A 22,492-nucleotide genomic window follows, 5' to 3' on the forward strand; every position below is an offset into this window, starting at 1 on the left:
TAGTCCTTTTCCACGTGGGGTGGTTTATGTAATAGCAGCCATTTTATAGTCTGCTTTTTAAAATGGAGTATTCTCTTCACACTTCTGGTGCTTATTATTGCCCTTAATCACAATTTTTAGAACTACATAATATTCCATAATTCTAATTTTTTTGTTTACTTTGGGGGCAGATTTCAAGAAATCAAATTGTTTCTGTTTCAACATTTATATAGTTCTTATATATTGTAATAAACCGCCTGAAAGAATTATACAGATTACAGTATGTACCAGTTTAACTGTAGCCTTCCCAGCACTGGATGTAAATGATTAAGTAAACTTGGCTTATATAATGAATATTAATTGCCGTGACAAAATTCTTAAATTTAAAATTTTTAGTTCATCGGTTACAACAAAGGGTGAATCTCCCTCACCTGTTTGTTACTTATATTCACTCTGATGAATTTCTGTTTGTGACATGTAACTTACATTAAGGTGCACACATCAAAGGATCCAGCTTAATACGCTTTTATGCTGTGTCTCACATTCCTACACACAAAGGTACCCATGTGCACACATGCACCCAGCCCCTCACAGTTCTGTCCCAGCACCCCAGGAGCCCCCGTCTCACAGGCCCTGCTCTGAGTGGTCACTGCTTTTGCCCCAATTAGTTTGGCCATTTTTGAACTTCCCATGAAGGGAATCACTGTGTGCTGTGCTTGTGTCTGGCTTTTGTCATGCCTCATAGTCTGTAAGTCTGTAGTATATTTTTCATCATTGTAAATATTCCATTTTGTGAATATGCCACAGTTTATTTACCCGTTCTATTTTTGTTTAAGATTTATTTTATTTACTTGAAAGGCAGAATGACAGAGAGGGAGACAGATAGACAGAGATTTTCCATCTGCTGGTTCACTCCCCAAATGACTGCAACAGCAGAGGGGTGGACCAGGCTGAAGGCAGGAGTCTGCAACTTCATTTGAGTCTCCCATGTGGGTGTAGGGGCCCAAGCACTTGGGTCATCTTCTGCTACCTTCCCAGGTGCATTAGCAGGGAGCTGGATCAGAAGTGGAGCAGTCAGGACTCGCTGTGCCACAATGCTGACCCTGATCCGGTCTGATGCAGATGGACATCGAGGGTGTTTTCTATTTTGGGCCAGCATGGATAAATCTGCTGCGAATTTTATTGTGCCTGTCTTGGTTTGGTTGTTGAGTCTGTTCCCACCATACACTTGCTGGGCCGTGGGACATGTGCTTGTTTAACTGCATAAGCACTGCCCAATGTTTTTCTCAATGACCAATAGCTACTTAACAATCTGCTGGTTACTAGTCAGTAGATTTTTGAAGGTGTGACGTGTTCCCGGGTGTGGAGAGGAGAAAGAGTATAGTCAGCCTCCACTTCACACAGAAGAGCTGCGTGCCTTCCTGGTTCTCAGGTGATTGTGGTGGAGAAGCCACTGCCAGGCATGTGTCAGCCTGCTGGGAACACACTGGGCAGGCTGCAGACAGTTCTAGAGCTGAGAGAGGTGGGTGTTGGACTCTCCCTGAGAGGTGGACAGGTGTGCATGTGTTGGGCTGGCTTCTCGGTACCCCAGGAGACGCTGTCAGTCTCTTCCTGCCACACGTATTTGAACTCTGCTCTGAGCCATACTCAGCCCGGAGTGACTGGTTAAGGGGGCAGGAGGGTGTTTTTCCATCAGACCCCAGGGTAAGAGGAAGGTGTGCACCTGAAGCAGGTGCATCCTGGAGGTGCTGTTGAGTACCATGAAGACATTTTCTAAAGGGACACCTAGTGTTAACAATAGAAATCAACCACAGAAAACACCTGCAGTCCCACTGCCCAGAGATACCCACTCACCTCTTGGTTCTGTCAGCAGGACAGGCACACGTTTTATAAATAACAAAATGGTTGTTGCATTTGTTCAGTTCTTTTTCTACATTGTCTCTTAATTAAACATATATTTGGGCATTTTTCCATGGCATTAAATAATCTACTGTCCATTGAAAGACTTCATAGTGTTATATGAGGGTACACTAAAAGCTCTTGGCTGTGGCCGGAGCTGTGGTATTAGTGGGTAAGCTTCTGCCTGTGGCACTGTCATTCCACGTGGGCGCCAGTTCATGTACCAGCTGCACCCCTTCTGAGCCAGCTCTCCCTGCACCACCATGGGAAACCCAGAAGAAGCTCCTGGCTCCTGGCTTCAGATCTGCTCAGCTCCTGCCGTTGCTGCCATCTGGGGAGTGAACCAGTACATAGAAGACCTTTCTTTCTGTCTCTCCCTCTCTCTCTGCCTCTGAAATAAATAAATAAAATCTTTTTAAAAAAGTGCATCAAAAATGAAATTAAAAGATGAGTTTATTTTGGTGCGAGAATTTTTGGGATCCATGTGTTTTTTCATAATTGGATTTTCTGTGAATTTTTGAAGACTACAGTTTAGCACTGCAGGTTATTTGAACAACTCCCTCGTCCTAGACATTTCTGTCTAACTGTTCATTGCAGTAATCAATGCCATCGTGAACATTCTAGAACTCTATGTGCAGGTCCATAATTTTTTTCTTAGCACATATTTATTTTATTTTTTTAAGATTTTATTTATTTTATTTGAGAGGTAGAGTTACAGACAGTGAGAGGGAGAGAGAGAGAGAGAGAAAGGTCTTCCTTTCATTGGTTCACTCTCCAAATGGCCTCAACGGCTGGAGCTGTGCCAACCGAAGCCAGGAGCCAGGCACTTCTTCCTGATCTCCCACGTGGGTGCAGGGGCCCAAGAACTTGGGCCATCTTCTACTGCTCTCCCAGGCCATAGCAGAGAGCTGGATTGGAAGTGGAGCAACTGGGACTAAAACCAGCGCCCCTTTGGGATGCTGGCACCGCAAACGGAGGATTAACCTCCTAAGCCACAACGCCTGTGCAGCGTATATTTATTTTTAAAAGAAGAATTATGTTTTCCCATGGACTTGAGTGTCAATAAGATATGGAATGTTAAAATAGTTTTTTTCTTTTTTAAAGATTTATTTATTTATTTGAAAGGCAGAGCTACCAAGAGGCAGAGAAAGAGAGAGAGAGAGGTCTTCTATCTGCTGGCCCACTCCCCAAATGGCCACATGGCCAGAGCTGGGCCAATCTGAAGCCAGGAGCAGCTTCTTGTAGGTCTCCCATGTGACTGCAGGAGTCCAAGGACTTGGGCTGGGCCATCTTCCACTGCTTTCCCAGGCCATAACAGAGAGCTGGGTCAGAAGTGGAGCCGCTGGGACTAGAACTGGTGCCCATATGGATGCCGGCACTGCAAGTGGCGGCTTTATCTGTTACACCACAGTGCTGGCCCCCCAAAATCATATTAATTCCTCTAAAATTACCCAGAAAAGTGTAGAGATAGTGTGCTTAACCTTTTCATTTAGTGACCTAAATGTAGCAGTGTTATAATTAATGTTTTCTGTTCATATGTGCTGACAGCCATTAGACTCTTTTTTAAAAAGCTAAAAATGTGTGAATTCATGATCCTCTGTCCCTCTTTCTCACCTTAATCACTTCGGAGCTGAGTTCTGCCCACTGCAGAGTGGCCAGGCATGGTCACTCCCAGACCTCCATGGCCGGCTCCCTTCTCTCTCCCATGGCCCCACAGAGGTTCCTGCTGATTTGGAGAACCCTGACCAGCTGATACCAGCAGTGGCCTAACCCCAGAGCCGCTCAGGGACGGAGCTTTGGGAGAATCATTTCTTTAGCATGGCCGTGACCCAAGGGCAGCACTGTGCAGTTTGCGGCCTTAACGGTGCTCCACCGGGGTTTCACACCTTGTCTTTGGAATGGAGAGCAGTAAGAAGTACAGTCAGACGTGTACGCCATTGGCATAGTAAGGATAACAGTTCATTAAAGCTGTATCTGTCATGAAACATGTGTTTGATTATTCTGTGTAATCATGACGTTTAATTAAGGTGCTGAGGACAGTGTCGGAGATCCTGACGTGCCCTTCTCTCGCATTTGTAGATCCACATCATAGATTTTGACGATGAAAATAATATTATAAATAAAAACGTCCTCCTCCACCAAGTGGGCGAAATCTGGCACATCAGTGCCAGCCCTGCGGACAAAGGAGTGCTGGCGACCTGCTACAGCAAAAGTAAGTTTCTCAGACCTGCGCACGCCCCAGCCAGAGGCGCCGCCGAGGCGTCCGCGTGTTGTTAAGTGATCACAGTGAAGGCTCTGTGCTGTTGTGAGTAGATATTTGCCGAAGGCATTGTAACCCTAAGAGTGCAAGGGTTGAAGTTGGAGCGTAGCTGGCCCAGGAACTTTGACTTCTGGGGTCAGGGGAGTGCCATGCTGAGGTTCTCCAAAGGAAGTCACAGGCAACCTGATGCCAGCCACCTCACTCAGGAGAACGGTGAGGATTTGCCTTTCTCATTGCGTCCGCGTGTGTGTGTGTGTGTGTGTGTGTGTAAGGGGAGCACGTGACTGGCTCCCAGTCTGCTAACACCTGTGTCACATGTACGTGCAGGTGGGTGTCACGTAGCTGCTTCTCACCTGTGGTTTAGCTGTTCCTTGTCTGGCACCTTTGGATTAGTCCAAATGCCTGAGTCACTTGACCAAGCCACCTCTGCCTTATCTCCTGCAGTGTCGCTGTGAGAGCCTCCTTTCCAAATTCTGGCTCTGGGAAAACATCTCACGTTCTTAACGCTGCCTTCCTTTGTTCAGCTTGCAAGAACGTTCCTTGCAAGAACGGTGGAGTGGAACACATTCTACCTCGTTTTCCCTTTCCAACCCTAGCCTTGAAAGTGCTCCTGTGTGAGGTCACGTTGGTTGCGTCACTGGTTGCTGGATCCCCGAGTTGCAGAATCACTGCTTAGGCGCCTGCTTCTGTGAGTGCGGCTGTTTTCTCCCTGCTGTCACTCGCATCGCAGTGACAGCACAAAGTGTTCTTTCTTTCTGTTTTAAAGGCAGAGATCAGAGAGAGAGGGAGAAAGAGAGAGAGAGAGAGAGAGAGATCTTTTGTCTGCTGGTTCCCTCTCCATATGGCCTAAACGGCCAGGGCTGGGCCAGGCCAAAGCCAGGAGCCAGGAGCTTCTTTTGGGTCTCCCATATGGTGCAGAGACCCAGGCACTTGGGCCACTCTGCTGCTTTTCCAGGTGCATTAGCAGGGAGCTGGATTGGAAGTGGAGCAGGCGGGACTCAGTGCCCATGTGGGAAGCCGGAGCTACAGATGGAGCTTAGCCTTCCCTGCCACAGCACTGGCCCCAGCACAAAGCAGTCTTCCTCTGTCCACTGAGAAGAGCCTCCCAGTGCGCTCCCAGCCTTGTCCCTCCTCTTTCGGCTTCTCTGGACCCGGCTGCTCCTTTCTTTTTCACTCCTTACTGCTGAGGACGTCAGTTACTGTCCTCAGGCTGTGACCATGGGGTGGCTCTACCACATCATCCTCTGCGTTTATGCGTCCGTGCAGCCACTTGGCTGAGCCACTAAGGATAAACCTTACTTGATAGCACCTAAGTGTGCACCCCCATCGCGCTCCTGGCGCGTGGTTTTGAGGGTGTTCCCTGTGTTCCAGGCCAGTTCACGTGAGGCTGCCTGTGCCTGTTGCTGCTGTCCCATCGCAGCCTCACCCACCTGGAGCTCTCACTTCTGCCTTCTCTTGTCCCAGTCAGGGCCCTCACCCCATCTTTTAGGGGAGGGTACAGCCTTGGAAAGAACCAGAAGTTTCTACCTACGAAAAATAGCAACCTTTGGTTCTCCCTTCTGATAAACTCAGAGTCAGCTGATCTTAATTTCTCCTCCAAAATGCTCTCTTCTTTGTCATGCCATGCAGCACTTCACCTGACTGCATTCCATGGGGCAGAAGCAGGTCGCTGGGGCTGCTGGCACCAAAAGAAAGCAGCCACAGAGCTCCGAGTCTGGCCCTCCAAGAGCCTCAGCCAGGAGCCTCAGCTCCACGCTGCACTCACCACAGAGGCCCCTGTGCAGTGTGGGCTCTGGCTGCAGCCAGGTGCTGCCTGTTGACCTCGGGCACTGGGCACGTTATCTGCCCCCAGGTGACCAACATCCAGAGCCGGCTAGGATAGCAGCTGTGGTGATTCTGTTCAGAAAGGTGAACAGTAGGAATCTAGGAGCTGTGGCCTTTCGTGGTTCCGAGTGCCAGCTGGGTGCATCCTATTGGAGATCCTGGGTGGCACTCAGGGCTGGGGCCCCCAGGGCTTGTCCTTCCCCCAGAGTCATCCTGTTCTTGTGCAGGGGAGCTGTGTGCATGTGGACTTTACCTGTAGCTTATGTCCTGCCAGTGGGAGCCCAGTCTCTGTCTCTGTGGATCCCAGCTGACCGTGGCTCTGCTGACAGGTTTCTCATGCATCTTGTAGGTCTTTGTGAGCCAATCCCTTCTGTATCTTGGCCTCCTGCTGGCTGTAGGGGGAGCGGCCCTCTACTCCCCACCCCCTTCCTTCATCCACACCCCTGCACCCTGTGCTGTGTGGTTTCCCTGAGGGCCTGCGAGGCTCCTGTGCCTTCCTGTGACTTTGTTCTCTGATCTTTGATCTTCCGGGGGCATCAGCATGATGGTGTGGCCAGCACTTGACCTCTTCCCTGGCACATTCTCCTGCCTTCTGCCTCTTAACTTTCACACCTCTAGCCCTGGAGAAACACACCTCAGAAACACACCTGGGGGGATGGGGAGTGGTCAGTAGGTGCAGGGAGGACCACAGAGGTAGAGGGGGGCAGAGTGCAGGGGCCGTCTCCAGGGCCCTTCCCCAGCGTGCCTCCTGCTAGCGAGGAGTGGGCCTCTCTGTGCTGTCTGCTGCGCCTCCTTCTGTGTGCCTTTGAAAGAAGGAGGAGGGGCCACAGAAGGAGGCAGGGGCCACAGCAGGAGAGTCTCTGAGTGTCCAGTGAGAGAGGCCTGTGCTTCTTCAGGACTCTGGGAATTGATATTTGTCATAGATAGTAACTTTTCAGTTTTATGCACTTATTGCTATACATGGAACTGCTCCAGATCAGTAGAGGTGTGCCGTATGATGGAACTCTTATACACACACACACACACACACACACAAATAAATGGGGAGTACTTGATGAACTTACACCTTGGCTTTTTAAATGCAAGTGAGGAAAACCTCCCTCTTCCCCGTTTTATTTGTCGTAGGACAGACTAAATAAAGACAACAGACGGCCCCCACCTACAGTGGTTCACCCTAAGGGTTTTTGACTCAGTGATGGTGCAAAAGCCACATGCAGGGGCTGGCACTGTGGTGCAGTGGGTTAAAGCTCTGGCCTGAAGCACCGGCATCCCATATGGGTGCCAGTTCTAGTCCCGGCTGCTCCTCTTTCTGATCCAGTTCTCTGCTATAGCCTGAGATAGCAGTAGAAGATGGCCCAAGTCCTTGGGCCTCTGCACCCATGTGGGAGACCAGGAAGAAGCTCTTGGCCCCTGGCTTCGGATTGGTGCAGCTCTGGCGGTTGCAGCCATCTGGGGAGTGAACCAGTGGATGGAAGACCTCTCTCTCTCTGTCTCTACCTCTCTCTGTAACTCTGTCTTTCAAATAAATAAAATAAATCTTTTTTTTTTTTTTTTTTAAAGCCATATGCATTCTGCAGACACTCTGCCTTGGGATTGAAGTTCTGATCTGGGCTGGCGATGGGCAGTGTGCTGGCAGCAGAGCTGTGCAGCTGTGAGGGGAAGAGCTGCCGGCTGTGGTGTTCGGAGGCCACCTGTGCTGAGTGCATCTCTGGCCCACAGTGCTGTCACCCTCACGGCTTTTTCAGGACTAACCCTGCCGCAAGTCGAGGGGCGTCTGTACCAGCTTCCCCTCATAGCTGCTTAAGCGTCTGCTGCTCGCAGGCGAAGGTCTCGCAGAGCACAGCGATGTTCTTGTCACACTGCCTTACAAATGACAGGGAATTCGCAGTGGGTCAAACAGCTGGACGTTCAGACTCTGAGCTCAGACTCCGCACCCTTCCTTCTGGTTAAATCTCTGGATGTGAGGGCAGGTGATGGGCACGGACTGTCCCAGATTATTGACAGGATTTGTAGCTGTGATTGGTCTTCCCTTGGCCATTACCTGTGGTGATTGACAGGTGGGTTCTGCAGTCAGGTGGGTGTTGTATGTGCAGTCACCCCTTCTCCATGGGGATGAAGGTCAAAAATAAATCCCAACAACTTTAGGCTTTCTTTCTGATCATTTTATAAGAAATGGGAGCAGAGCGAGGGATGTGCCCTTGGAGAAGCTGCTTCCACAGTGTTGTAGCAGCAGGCAAGACTCTGGGCTGGTCTTGATAGCCACCAACACGGGGAGCAAATTGCTGGTCAGGCCTGGGAGGGTGGGCGATGGCAGCAGGTGACAGGTGGGCTTTGAGGTGCCGGAGCTTCTGTGCACTGGAAATGAAGGTAAGACACTGTGCACTCTGGGTTCCTTGTGTGACCCTGGAGACCATGTTGTTGCCACCTAGAGGAAGCCCAGTCACTGAGGAGTTAACCCACATGCTGTCCACACCTGCCCCTGGTTTCTGTCTTGGCTGCCGGATGCCTCTGCAACCTGTTTCCACCTCAAGATGTCCTTCTGGTAGACTTTTTTTTTTTATTTTTAAAGAAATTTATTTATTTTATTTGAAAGGCAGAGTAACGGGGGGGGGGGGCGAAGAGAGAGGGAAAGAGAGAGATCATCCATCCATTGGTTTATTCCACAAATGCTGCAATGTCCAGGGCTGGGCAGGCAAAATCCAGGGGCCTGGAGTTGCATCCATGTCTCTGTGTGTGGCAGGGACCCAAATACTTGGATCATCTTCCGCTGCTTTCCCAGGTACATTAGGAGGGATCTGGATGCTGGATGGGAAGCGGAACAGCCAGGACCCATCCTCTATATAGGATGCTGGCATCTCAGATGGTGGCTTAACCAACAATACCACAATGCCAGCCCCGACTTCCAACAGACCTTAAACCTCTGTGTAGCTCCTGTGTTCAGATTTCTTGTTCTTATACAAGCTTTGCTTAGACGTCATTGAGAAAAAGCGTATGTTGAAGTTGAACTTTAACAAACTTTAAAAACTTTGCCACCTAAGTTTCTTTTTTATTTTTCTGAATTATACTGTGCTATTTGCATATATGATCCTGATGTGTGTGTGTGTGTGTGTGTGTGTGTGTATGCATACATCATCACAAGTGTTTCTACCTTGGCTCACATGGGGTGGATGTGTGTGTGTGTGTGTGTGCGCATGCAGATCTGTCTCTGCTCCCACCAGCCTGTGTGTGGCCCTGCTGTGCCCAGTGTCATGTTTATACTTGCGTGTGTGATGTCTCTGCTCCCACCAGCCTGTGTGTGGCCCTGCTGTGCCCAGTGTCATGTTTATACTTGTGTGTGTGATGTGTCTGCTCACACCAGCCTGTGTGTGTGTGGCCCTGCTGTGCCCAGTGTCATGTTTATACTTGTGTGTGTTATGTGTCTGCTCACACCAGCCTGTGTGTGTGTGGCCCTGCTGTGCCCAGTGTCATGTTTATACTTGTGTGTGTGATGTGTCTGCTCACACCAGCCTGTGTGTGTGTGGCCCTGCTGTGCCCAGTGTCATGTTTATACTTGTGTGTGTGATGTGTCTGCTCACACCAGCCTGTGTGTGTGTGGCCCTGCTGTGCCCAGTGTCATGTTTATACTTGTGTGTGTGATGTGTCTGCTCACACCAGCCTGTGTGTGGCCCTGCTGTGCCCAGTGTCATGTTTATACTTGTGTGTGTGATGTGTCTGCTCACACCAGCCTGTGTGTGGCCCTGCTGTGCCCAGTGTCATGTTTATACTTGTGTGTGTTATGTGTCTGCTCACACCAGCCTGTGTGTGGCCCTGCTGTGCCCAGTGTCATGTTTATACTTGTGTGTGTGATGTGTCTGCTCACACCAGCCTGTGTGTGGCCCTGCTGTGCCCAGTGTCATGTTTATACTTGTGTGTGTTATGTGTCTGCTCACACCAGCCTGTGTGTGTGTGGCCCTGCTGTGCCCAGTGTCATGTTTATACTTTTGTGTGTGATGTGTCTGCTCACACCAGCCTGTGTGTGGCTCTGCTGTGACCACAGTGTCATCTGTGTGTACACAGAAGGCTTTACTCACCCTGTCTTGGATCTGCATGTGTATATTCATACTGTTGTGCATGGGGTGAGTGCATGGGGTGAGTGCTGCTGCTCTGTGTGGCTGTGGTTGCTATCAGTGTCAGAGTCAGTGACGGCCCCAGTGGTCTGACTGTGTCCGTGACTGGTCCTTCAGAGGTCCTCTCTGCTGTGGGCACTGAGGGTCAGCAGTGCTTACTGCAGCTAAGCATGCACATGTCCTGTGGCCCAAAAGTTGTGGCACTGGAATAGGCGCAACAACCAAACTCAGGAAGTTCACAGGAAGTTCACAGCAGATTTGTCTGTGCCGGCCTCAACTGGTAAACACCCTCGATGTCCATCAGCAATAGAATTGGTTGGGGCTGGCACTGTGGCACAGGAAGTCCTGGCTGCTGTGCTTCTGATCCAGCTCCCTGCTAATGCACCTGGGAAAGCATCGGAAGATGGCCCACGTCCTTGCGCTCCTGCATGCATGTGGGAGTCCTGGGTGGAGTTCCAGGCTTCTGACTGGGCTGGCCCAGCCCTGGCTGTTGCTGTCATTTGGGGAGTGAACTAGTGGATGGAAAATCGATTTCTCTCTCTGTTTCTATGTGACTCTGCCTTTCAAATAAATAATAGATGGATCTTTTTTTTTTTTTTTTTTTTTTTGATAGGCAGAGTGGACAATGAGAGAGAGAGACAGAGAGATAGGTCTTCCTTTGCCGTTGGTTCACCCTCCAATGGCCGCCACGGCCGGCGCGCTGCGGCCGGCGCACCGCGCTGATCCGATGGCAGGAGCCAGGAGCCAGGTGCTTATCCTGGTCTCCCATGGGGTGCAGGGCCCAAGCACCTGGGCCATCCTCCACTGCACTCCCTGGCCACAGCAGAGGGCTGGCCTGGAAGAGGGGCAACCGGGACAGAATCCGGCGCCCCGACCGGGACTAGAACCCGGTGTGCCGGCGCCGCTAGGCGGAGGATTAGCCTAGTGAGCCGCGGCGCCGGCTAATAGATGGATCTTAAAAAAAAAAAACACAAAACATATTTTGTGGTCTTGACTGATGGGCGCTGAATGACCTGTGTCTTCTGGAGGGGCTGTGAGCTGACTGAGTTGTCCACTGGAGACGATTTCACTTTGGAGGTTGAAACGGTCCATCGTGTGAGCATCATCAGGTGCACTGCTTTTGGTCCTTTTTGGTTTTGGATTCATATGGAAGTATTCACTGGGGTCACTTTGTGTGGTGAGTGTTAGGAAACCACGTACAATACCAGTCCACCCAGGTTTCTCTTGTGGAACAACTTACGAATGCAGCTCAATGACTGTTGCTTTAGGGCATGGGTTTGCTAAATCCTATGTGCTATAAACCGTGAGTTTCATTGCTGCCTGTTCTAATTAATTGTTTTGTTAGTGATAAACATGATGTAGCTAAGCAGAGAAGTAAAGGCACTCCCACCTCCACACATCAAGTGCACAGAGGAAGCAGGGGGCCCCGTCGGCAATGCATGCCGTCATCTGGAGGAGGAAGAATACACAGGGCACAGCCTGTGTGTGGTGGCTGAATTGTCTTCATGGCTTAGATAGTGCTGAGCAGACATCAGAGTCATCTCCTCCTCCTTCTCCTTTTTTTAAAACAGACTTGTTTATTTGAAAGGAAGAGCAATAGAGAGAGACATGCTCCATCCACTGGTTCACCTCCCAGTGGCACAATAGCCAGGTCTGGGCCAGGCCAAAGCCAGGAAATCCATCTGGGTCTCCCATGTGGGTCCTGCTGCTGCTGCCGTATCAGGTACATTAGCAGGAAGCTGGATTGTAAGCAGCAGAGCAACTGGGACTCAGACTGGCACTCTGATATGGAATACGAGCATTGCAAGTGGTGGCTTAACCCGCTGCACCACAGGGCCAGCCCCCAGCTCCTCTGCTGGTAGTGGGCACCTGGGCAGATCACCTCCTGCTTCTCATCACCTTGTCTTACACTTGAGGAAACGTGATGACAGTGAGGAAGAGCCAGGGACAGTTCCCACTTGCTGTCCTGATGGGCATTTTCCCCGTGACAGCCTGGTGGTCTGACTGTATCCTTAGAACTGTGCAGCTGGCTCCAGAGCGTCCGTCCCACAGGCTCGGCACTCCAGGAGTGTCACTTCTGGGCAAGAATTGTGCAGATGTGCCTTGTCAGAAAGATGCTGCCTTCCTACTGTTACTTCTTGTCTGATAGGATGGAGGTGAATCACTTCTGAGTGGCATCTGAGACAGCGTTCAGAGACCATGAGCTCAGTGATCCTAAACATGTTTCTTTCATCTCTTTAGACATGTAGCTAACTGTAGACTCAAATGTTCTGTGCTTGAACCAGTCCAAGTGTCCTAATTCCTTCATGTCTTGGGCACATGTCAGGGTTCCCTGGCCCCCTCAAGGCCCAGAGCCTCATGGCTGTCTGTCAGCAACTGGCACCATGCTTCCTGTCTTTGCAGGCTGGCCTGAGCAAGTGGCAGGTGGACTCAGCGGCATTTGTGCACACAGGTGCCCTTGTTGAGTCAGGGTTGCAGGCTGGGGACCAGGTGTTCTGGCTTCTGGGTTTTGAAGAGCAGGCAGGGCGTTCTCACTGCCAGGGACTCCTGTGAGCATTGCTGCGTCTGTCAGTGGTGATCAGGGGGCTTTGCAGGGAGGGAGTTACACAAAGAGAAGCATCTGCAGTGTTCTCATACGGCCATCGTGTCGGAGGGAGCTGCTGGTCCAGACTGCGGGGCTGGCGTTTCGATTCGCTCTTTTCCCGAGCTTGCATCCTGCATTGTTGCTTCACTCCCAGTGGCGTCGTTTCTCCGTCCTCGTTGACTTTCAGCAGCACCTCCACGCTTAGTATCATCTGGACGTTTAATTAATGCGCTGTTTACTGCTCCTTGCAGATCACTAATGAAGATGTTGAGTAAGGCCCGCTCCCCAGAGCACCCTGCACCTCCTCGCGCTCCTCTCCTGTCATTCGTCAGGGCACCACGTTTATGGGCCCTCCTCCAGGTTGCCGTGCACAAGAGGGTGCTTAGATGAAGCCTAATTTGAGTTTAATTTTTCCAGTAAGCCTGTAAACAACACGCTGCCACTTCCCACCCTCTCCTGCAGACGTGTGCCGGCCTTGCTCCTCAGGCCTGATAACGTGCTGGCTGCCCAGTGCTGCCTGCCGCGGCCTTGGGAGGTGGCCTCCGGCACTGCAGCAGTTTCCTTGTCCGCGGCTGGAGCAGGTGCCTGCTGCCCCTGGTCATGTCGCTGAGTCCTCAGAGGGTCATCCCTCTGCATGTGTCTTTGTCCTGACGTCTTCTGAGGATGCCACACCATGGCTCATTTCACCTCAGCACTTCTCCAGGCACTGTCACCTTCTGAGCTACTCCGGTGGGTGCAGCCGTGGGTTCTTAGCGTCCTTTATGGACGTGAAGCTGTGGGGAGGGTCCTCTGCCTCCAATTGGCCCTCACTCCAGGCGGGGCATCTCTGCCTGTCATCGCCTCCAGCGTCCCTGGGGCTGTGTGGCCCAGCCCATGTGGGAGGCCACATAGGCCCTCGGCTTGCACACACGTGTCCTGTGGTTCTGGCTAGAGGGACATCAGGAGGCCAGGAGCCCTTCGCTGAGGCATGTTGAGTTATCACTGTCGGGACTTGTGTTTGGAGCCGGCAAGAGGCAGGTGGTGTGGCTCAGGCAGGGGACTGGCGGGGCGGGGGAGGAGCCTGGCTCACTGGTGTCTGGTTTTCCCTAAGGATCTATTTATTTATTTATTTATTTGAAAGGCAGAGTGACAGACGGGGGTGGCTGGGAGAGAAAGAGAGATCTTCCATCCACTCCTTCAACCCCCCAAACGCTTGCCACAGCTGCTGCTGCGCCAGACCAAAACCAGGAAGCAGGACTCTATCCCCGTCTCCCAGGTGAGTGGCAGAGCTGAAGCACTTGGGCCGTCATCTGCCACCTTCCTGGTGCGTTAGCAGGGAGCCGGATCGGAAGAGGAATAGCCAGGACTCTCCAGTGCTCCGAATCGGGATGTGGGCGGCCCGAGCAGTGACTTAACCACTCCTCACAGCAGCTGCCCGGCTTCTGTTTTGCAGCCTGCTTTGTGTTACCTCCACAGCACCCTTCTCGGGGGATGAAAAGAGAACTTTGGAAGCTTCCTCGTAAACACCCATGAAGGTGGAAGCGGTTGGTAAATTTGAAAGCAGCTGACAGGTGGAACTGGACTCTGCTCTTGAATCCGTGCATTTGGACTCGAGGGGGAGGCTCGGAGGCGGTGACTTTGCCAGAGGTGACCGGCCACACATGTAGCTGGTCTGGAGGGTAAGCTAGTGGTCACCATGTGAGGCCACAGGGGGCACATCCGGCCTAGGTCAGAGGCTGTCTGTAGCTAGCACAGTGAGAGGGCTGACAGCATAGGAGGGAGTGGGATTTGAAGGCTGTCAGAGCCACACAGCAGAGCCCAGGGGGTCACAGAAGGACAGCCACCCAGGGTCATCAGCGAGGCCCCTGGCAGCAGCGAGTTCCCTGGGCTGGCCCTGCTCCTCTGCCTGTGCCCCAGCCTGTGACACGCCGGACATCTGACTGTGTAGAAGTGGTCTTTGAACAAAGAATCAAGGACTGTGAAAATGACTGAGAACTGGAAAGTCCTTCCCAATACACGGTGCGATCTCAGGGAGGCCTTGGAAAGGATTAATGTGCGCCGTGCTGGAGAGGAGTGCGCAAGGACATGGCGAGGGCTGACGGATGAGGCTGCGCGGGGCTCCTGTGGGAAGCAGCCTCGCACCCGGGCTGGGGCCGGCACAGTTCTCAGCAGAGGACAGTGAAGTGTCAGCGAGCCGTAGATCACGGCCGTGCTGCAGCCTCGGGTAACGGCAGCCACGAGGAGCTGACAGGCTGCCGTCGGAGTGAAATACAGCTGGGGCTGCTGGCTTCCGAGTCCTGCTCTGTGGGGTGTCCCTGGGCCTCCCTGCTCACAGAGACCTCAGCTGAGGGCTGGGCGCAAACAGTGAGCCCCTCTTGGCCCCCATCCCACCCCGCCAGGAGCCCATTTTCTCCTTTCTCATCTGCCCAGGCCCCAGCTTGGGCCTTTGTCCCTCAACTGCTTTTCCCAAACACCAATCCCAACCTTCCCGCTCACTAGCAAGCCCGGGCTCTGTGCTACAGGGAGCCTCTGCTTGGCCAGATGGGGACTTTTGTCCTCTGTGGCCTTGAGCAACTGGCAGGCCTTCAGGTTATAGCTGTGGGAGGGATTTGCCTGCCGGGTGAAGTGCTGCTGCTGCCCCTCCCGCCCACGGCATCCCCCTGCAGCCTGAACACCCCCGTGGGCTTTTGTCATTCTCACCCCAGCATCCAGACCTCAGACGCTCTTCCTCCAGGCCTCTGCCTTTGACTCAGTTCTACCCTCCAGGATCCAGGTCCTGTCTGTCCCATCCTCACCATGTCTAATGCTCTCAGTTCCCCTTCCCTTTGCCTGAGACTGCGTGTGAGCAAAGACCACCTTGGGGGCTGCCCCGTGGGATGAGGGGAGCCTCACACCAGTTGTGTCTCCAGTGGAGCCTTGGATCCGCAGGTGCTCGCCAGCCCCCTGGTGGCTGGGTCTCCCCTGGGCTGATCCTCATCTCTGCTGAACCTCTCCCAAGCTGTGGGAAGTGTCCATCGGAGGGGTAGGGTTGTCAGATAAGACATGGGATCCCCCATCCCTAACATGCACACAGGCAAAGTTCCTTCCCGTCAGTAAGGTGGATTTTCAGTGTAGTGTGTCCTGTGCAGACTTCCCATTTCTTTGTCACAGTGCCCTGACTTTGGCACCTGAAGCTTAGGTGCCAAACATTCCTTGGTTTGGCCGAGCCCCGGTTAGGTGCAAGGTGCCCATGTCCCACAACAACCTAGGCAACCAAGAGTGTTACCATTGAGCGCTCTCGCAGCCCACGGTGCCAAAGGGTTAGCTGAAATCCCCACGGAGCGCAGTGACAGGGTTCCTGGGGCCTTCTCCTGGGAGCCTGGCTGGGTCCAGACTGCTGTGGGCGCTGCTGTGTGCCCAGTGCCTAGCTCAAGTCCTGCAGTATGATAAGCGCCTGTTGAGTGCATGAGAAGGTCATAAATTGTGCTCGAGAGTATGGTCCTATTCACTCTGATTTATTTAACTTAATAGGAAGTCAGAAACAGGGATCTTCCATCCAATGGTTCGCTCCTCAGATACCCACATGGGTCTGGCCAAAGCCGGGAGCCTGGAACTATGTCCCATGTTAGTGGCAGGGACCCATGCATTTGAGCCATCACGTGCTACCTGCTAAGATGTGCGTTAGCAGGAGTCTGGAATTGGAAGCGGAGCCAGGACGGGAGCCCAGGCACTCTGATACGAGATGTAGGCATCCCAGTAGCAATGTGGCTGCCGTGCCACTGCCCACCGCTGTTTGTCCTGCAGATCAACCTCCAGATGCACGTGGAGGGAACTCTTCTTGCACGCGGGTTGAGGGCTGTGATATCTAGGTTTTATTTTGTATTTTGTATATATATATATGAAGGGGATCATCTACCTGCTTAAAGATTCAAAGTGTACCAGGGACCATGCAGGAAACACAGAAGGTCCTGCCACCTTGCTCCCTTCTGCACGGGCGGCCGCCGTCACCGCTAGGGATGCTGTGAGTCGGGCTTGCAGATTATAGTTAATCCAAAGTAGTGGTGTCAGGTTCGCATGCAGTGTTCTGGAGAGGACAAGGAACCGTGCTTTGTTGTTCTTTGTGGGTTGTTTTAAAAGAAAACATTGTGTTATTACACCTGAAAATGCATTTGCGAGGAATGAGTCACTCTTGGCTTAGAGTGATGGCTGCAATTTTAAAATGGATGTGAGCCATTTGGGTCTGAGTATGAAGCCCAGAAAACGACATAAAGCTCAGCATCTTTGTGATGAGTCTGTGGCTCTGGTGAGACAGGAAAATCGGCCAGTGGTGAATTCATGGTCGGTGGAGCCCTTGCTGCTTCTCAGTGCTTATCCTGTCTGTTCTAGGAACTTGACACGTCTGCAGGGGCTGGTGGACAATGGCGATGCTGCCTGGGGACCCTGTGTCTGGTGACTGAACGCTAGGCCTTACACTCCAGCCCACGCCTCTGCCCGCTCCGCGGCCTGCCTGTCCCTGTGAGGAGGCAGGGTTAGGGGTCTCAATGTTTGTGGAACTGTATGAGGGGAAGAACAAGAAACTCCTGTAAGAGAACAGCAGGTTATGCCTGCACGAAAACTCTGGCTGCCTCCCGTGTGCTCTGTGAACACAGCTCTTTGACCCGCGGATGGATTTGTGGTTGCGCTCACCCCTACCGCGAAGAATCATTTGTAATTCATCTCTCATTATGTTTCCTGAAAGTGGAAGGGGTTCACTTCCGGGTCTCAGAGCACTGACCACGTGCAAGCTCGCCACCTTCTCTACCCTGGGACTTTGGGGTGTTGCCCTTGGTCACATTCGCCCTGTGGCGGCCGCATGAGATGGAGACGCGGTGAAGAATGTAGGTGTGTGGGTCTCAGCATGACTTTTCTATCTGATTCTAAAAAGAAGAATCTATAAACAGTCTTGCTTTACGATCTGATCTGTCAGACACCTTGACGGTGTGGGGGGTCTGGTCCTGGACGGGGCAGTCCAGTTGACAGATGCGGGAGGCGGGAGAGAGAAATCCTGTGTTTGCTTCTGCTCTGTGATGCTGGGGACATCTCTCCTGAAGACACTTCTGCCCATGCACACACACAGGGCAAAGCAGTAACTGTGTTTGCAAGTTGCCTTTCAGTTCTCAAAACAGTTTTCAAGCTATGTTAATTTGATATTTCTTCTAAGTATTGAGGACGGCCATCTTCATATGTCCCATTTTATAGACAAGAATATAGAGGTGTAGGGAAATGGATTCACGCAGGGACTTGCAGATAACATTTCAGAATCAAGTTCCCAAGAAAAATCTATTCCCATCGCACAATTATTTCTCATAATGTATGGAAAACCAGACTGATTTGTGTATTTGGAAAAAAGAAATAGGATGCTTTGGGAGGAAAGAAGCATAAAAAATTCACCAGTTTAACTGATATAAATAATTTAAAGTTATCTGTATGCCAACAAGAGATGTCATATACAACTATAATTGTACTCTAAAGATTTTTGTTTTCTGGGTAAATATAATGCAATCTTATAGTGAAGTTCAGGTAAGTTTTTCTTTTTAAATTGTCAAGACTTTTAAAGGTCTTTGGGGAAAGGTGTTTGGAGCAGCGGTTAAATTGCCTGCAGCCCATGTTGGGGGACTGGGAATTCAGTCCTGGCTCCTTCGCTTCCAATCCAGCTTCCTGCTGATACACATCCTGGGAAGCAGAGGGGGTGGCTCAACTACTTGAGTCCCTGCCACCCTTGTGGGAGACCTGGATTGAGTTCCTGGCTCCTGGCTTTGCCATGACCCAGCCCTGCATGTCGTAAGCATTTGGGGAGTGACCAGCAGTTGGAAGGTCTCTCTCCATTTCTCTGTTGCTGTCTCTCCACCTGTCAAATAAAATGAAAATGGGTAAATAAAAATTTTTAAAGAGCCTGCAAGCATTCCCTGGTGTTTCTGCCCTTGCTACCAAGGTTTTTAAAGAAGGAAGAGTTTCATAAGATCTCCAGTGTCTGTTTCCTAGTCTGGAGACCACTTGTGTTCTTCACCCTCTAGAGGGGCAAACACAAACTCCTGTTTACTGTGTGTACTCTTGAGTGACACCTGAAACACTGTTTTCTGCCCTTGGCTCATGACCATCAATAGCCTTTCATTCCTCTGTTCTCTAAACTGCAGAGGTTTGAGTTGACATGTCCTACAGAGCAGACACTGTTCCTGGGGAGGGCAGAGCCATGTCATCCCGGGGTGCCCAGGGCACTGCCCTGAACACAGAGCACTGCACTTTGAGGAATCCCAGGAAACCTTCCCAATGCCATGTGCAAGCTGGAGCTGTACCCACAAAGTGTCTGCTCCTGTTCCTCTCCGGCTTTGCTTTTGTCACCTGTTCACCAGTGGTGAGTGTGTTGATAGAAGACAAAGAGGAGTGTCTGTGCTTTGGGGATCATGGTCAGTGACCCTGGTCCTGGATGGATACTGGCCTTCTTTTTATATATTTTATTTATTTATTTGAGAGGTAGAGTTACAGACAGTGAGAAGGAGAGACAGAGAGAAAGGTCTTACATCCACTGGTTCACTCTCCAAATGGCCATAATGGCTGGAGCTAAGGCGATCCAGAGCCAGGAGCCCAGAGCCAGAAGCTTCTTCTGGGTCTCCCATGTGGGTGCAGGGGCCCAAATGCTTGGGCCATTTTCTGCTGCTTTCCCAGGCCACAGCAGAGAGCTGGATCAGAAATGGAGCAGCTGGGACTAGAACCGGTGTCCGTATGGGATGCCAGCACCACAGCTGGAAGATTAATCGACTGTGCCACAGCGCTGGCCCCCTGTACTGGCCTTCTGAAGGCAGCCCCATGGATATTTAGAGGTGTATTTTTTGTAGCTAGTACATAATTGTGTGTGTTTTCACCCTGCCAACCCTTGTCTTTTAACTGGTATAGATTGTTCATGTTCAGGCATTGATTTGTTAGGGTTTCCATGTTTCCTTTTGTTCTCTTTGCTCCTCTTCTTGCCTTCCTGTGGGTTACTTGAGCTTGGTGAAATTGTTGGTTTATTTGGTTGGTGTGTCTGAAGGGCTGGTCTCAGCATTTGCTCTGGATATCTAGGAGTGCTGACGTCTGCACAAGGCCCCCGTTGCCCACTCTGAGATTTGAACACAGCCATCTCTGGTTCCTTCTGTGTACTTGACCCCTGGATGTGGTGGTGTGATTTTTCAGCGATCATCAAATGCTGTCTGAGACACTCATGAAGACAAAGAGTTCGTTATGTGGACTCCAGCATCAGCCCATTTGTTGGTCTTTCCTTTCTGAAGTCCCAAGCTGTCTTCTGTTGCCACTTCTTCCTGCTTGGGAACTTTTAGCTATTCTTCCAGGATAGGACTGCTGATGGAAATGTTTTTAATTTTCCTTCCTTTGGGATGGCTTTATCCCCCTTCATTCCCAAGAATATTTTCACTGAAAATAGAATTCACTTTGGACTGTTCTTTTCTCTGAGCATTGGGAAAATGCAATGCCACTTCCTCCTGGTCCACATAGTTTTGGATGAGAAGTCTGCTGCCATTCAGTTTGTGGTCCTCTTTGTCTTTGGTTTTCAGAAGTCTAATTATGATGTGCCTTGAAATGGGAGTCTTTGGGCTTATCCTATTTGGGATTTTTTCAGGTTCTGCAGTCTGGAGGCTCTTTCACCAAACTTTAGGACATTTGCAATCATTATTTTATCTTTTTTTAAAGATTTATTTGTTTTGCTTGAAAGTCAGAGTTACCCAGAGAGAGAAGGAGAGGCAGAGAGAGAGAGGTCTTCCATCCGCTAGTTCACTCCCCAATTGGCCGCAATGACCCGAGCTGCGCCAAACTGAAGCCAGGAGCCAGGAGCTTCTTCCAGTCTCCCACATTAGTGCAGGGGCCCAAGGACTCGGGCCATCTTCCACTGCTTTCACAGGCCATAGCTGGATAGGAAGTGTAGCAACCGGGACTAGAACTGGTGCCCATATGGGATGCCGGCACTGCAGGCAGTGGCTTTACCTGCTACACCACAGCGCCGGCCCCTCATTATTTCTTTAAATAACTTGTCTCCCCACCCCTCCTCTCCAGAGATTGAGATATGAGTGCCGGTTGTGTGCTATGCCCCGTGGGTTCCCAAGACTGAGGTGTTGGTGTCGGTTGTGTGCCATGCCCCATGGGATCCTGAGACAGGTGTGGGTGCCGGTCGTGTGCCACGCCCCATGGGATCCTGAGACAGGTGTGGGTGCCGGTCGTGTGCCATGCCCCATGGGCTCCCAAGACAGGTGTGGGTGCCGGTCGTGTGCCATGCCCCATGGGCTCCCAAGACAGGTGTGGGTGCCGGTCGTGTGCCATGCCCCATGGGCTCCCAAGACAGGTGTGGGTGCTGGTCGTGTGCCATGCCCATGGGATCCTGAGACTGGGATGTAGATGTTGGTCATGTGCTGTGTTCTGCAGGCTCCTGAGGCTGTGATGTGGGTGCCGTAGCAGACTTGTGCTGTGTCTTTGGCACGAGGGCAGGAGCTGCTGGGTGGGGAAATGCCATCTGCAGTTTTTGTTACCTGGTGTTTGGTTCATAGTCTCCAGTCGCTGAGAAATGAGGAAGCTGAGACCAAAACCGTGTACAATCCTAAGTGCAAGTGTGAGGCAAGTGAAGGTTCCTGTGAAGGAATGTCCTGAGGAAAACAAACCACAGTGCCCACAGGGACTGGATGAGACCCCCAGAAACCTGTGGCTGTGGACCAAGTCGGTATCCTACATAAAGCACCAGCAAGGGAAGGAGACTGAGAGGGAATTGGGTCCAACCACATACCTGCAGATGTCCAGTGCGGGCCAGCTGGGCACAGCTCCAGCCAGAGGAACCAGAGCAGAGCAGGACCGTGGCATTGCAGTATGAGGCCCCTGAAGCCATGGGCCCGTGTCCATCAGCAGGTGCCATCTGCACCAGGCATTAGCACAGCCGTCTCCACTTTGAGATTTGTGCCCATCAGGAAGGTCGGCCTAGCGACATTCACAGAAGGGCCAGGCTGGCAGCACTGTCACTTGGCTGCATGAGGACCTGGAATAAAGGCTGGAATGGATGCACAGCGTCAGATTCCTGATCTCAGGTTGCCCTGGTGGAGGTCAAGTGTGGGGAGTCATCTTGCAGGCGAAAGTGCAGAACACATAAAAGAGGAAGGAGAACTGAACGTAAATACCTCGGTGGGAAATGACTGACACTGATACAGAAGGCCAGGAGTGGAGGTGGGAAGAGCACTTCAGCTGCACCTTGGTTCACCTGCATTCCATATTGTAGTGCTTTCTGCTCCAGCTTCCTGCTAAGGCACCTGGGAGCCATCAGATGATGGCCCAAGTACCTGGGTTCCTGCCTTCCTCCTGGGAGACCCAGATGGAGTTCCTGGCTCTTGGCTTACTATGGCTTAGCCTTGGCTATTGAGAGCATTTGGAGAATGCACCAGCAAATGAAGATCCCCCCCCCCCCCCCCCGTCACTCTGCCTTTCAAACAAACAAACAAAAAAAGTGATGGGACAGCAGGAACCGAGCCTGCCTGGTCCCCTCCCGCCTGGCTGTTTGGCTGTTGGAAGGACTGTGGCAACATGACCACTGGTGGGGTCTGTCAGAGGGCAAGGAGAAGACATGGTTCTGGTTAACAGGAGTCTGTCTCTTCTGCCACACACCCAGGCCCTCCCTGGAGGTCACTGAATTGAATGACTTACAGGGTGCCATGGCAGCTGACCTGCTAGTGTTAGATCATGTCATGCAGGTGGTGGGTTTGGGCAGAAACCTGTCTTCCATCCAGCTCCCCAGGTGGTTCTGAGAAACCCTGGGCCACCATGGATGCCACTGCCATCCAGGCTTTACCTGGTGGGTACCTGGACACCTTCTACCCTGGG

The 22,492-nt window shown here is 51.6% G+C and overlaps 1 protein-coding gene across 12 annotated transcripts in view; it reads left to right on the forward strand.

Annotated features, from left to right (window-relative positions):
• EIPR1 (EARP complex and GARP complex interacting protein 1) overlaps positions 1–22,492 on the forward strand; it is a 123,245-nt gene that overhangs the window by 26,080 nt on the left and 74,673 nt on the right. For 6 of the 12 annotated variants that reach the window (XM_051833299.3, XM_089327868.1, XM_089327873.1 and 3 more), the window contains one exon: positions 3,958–4,090. The exons of 4 other annotated variants lie outside the window; for them this stretch is intronic. In XM_051833299.3, coding sequence (XP_051689259.3) covers positions 3,958–4,090 — 133 coding nt within the window. Of the gene's footprint in view, positions 1–3,957; positions 4,352–22,492 lie in introns of those variants that run through there. 2 more of the 12 variants (XM_089327867.1, XM_089327874.1) reach the window with 1 other exon arrangement.

The sequence above is a fragment of the Oryctolagus cuniculus genome, chromosome 2 (genome assembly GCF_051225735.1).
Source record: "Oryctolagus cuniculus isolate XC-2025 breed Fujian yellow rabbit chromosome 2, ASM5122573v1, whole genome shotgun sequence".
Lineage (NCBI taxonomy): Eukaryota > Metazoa > Chordata > Mammalia > Lagomorpha > Leporidae > Oryctolagus > Oryctolagus cuniculus.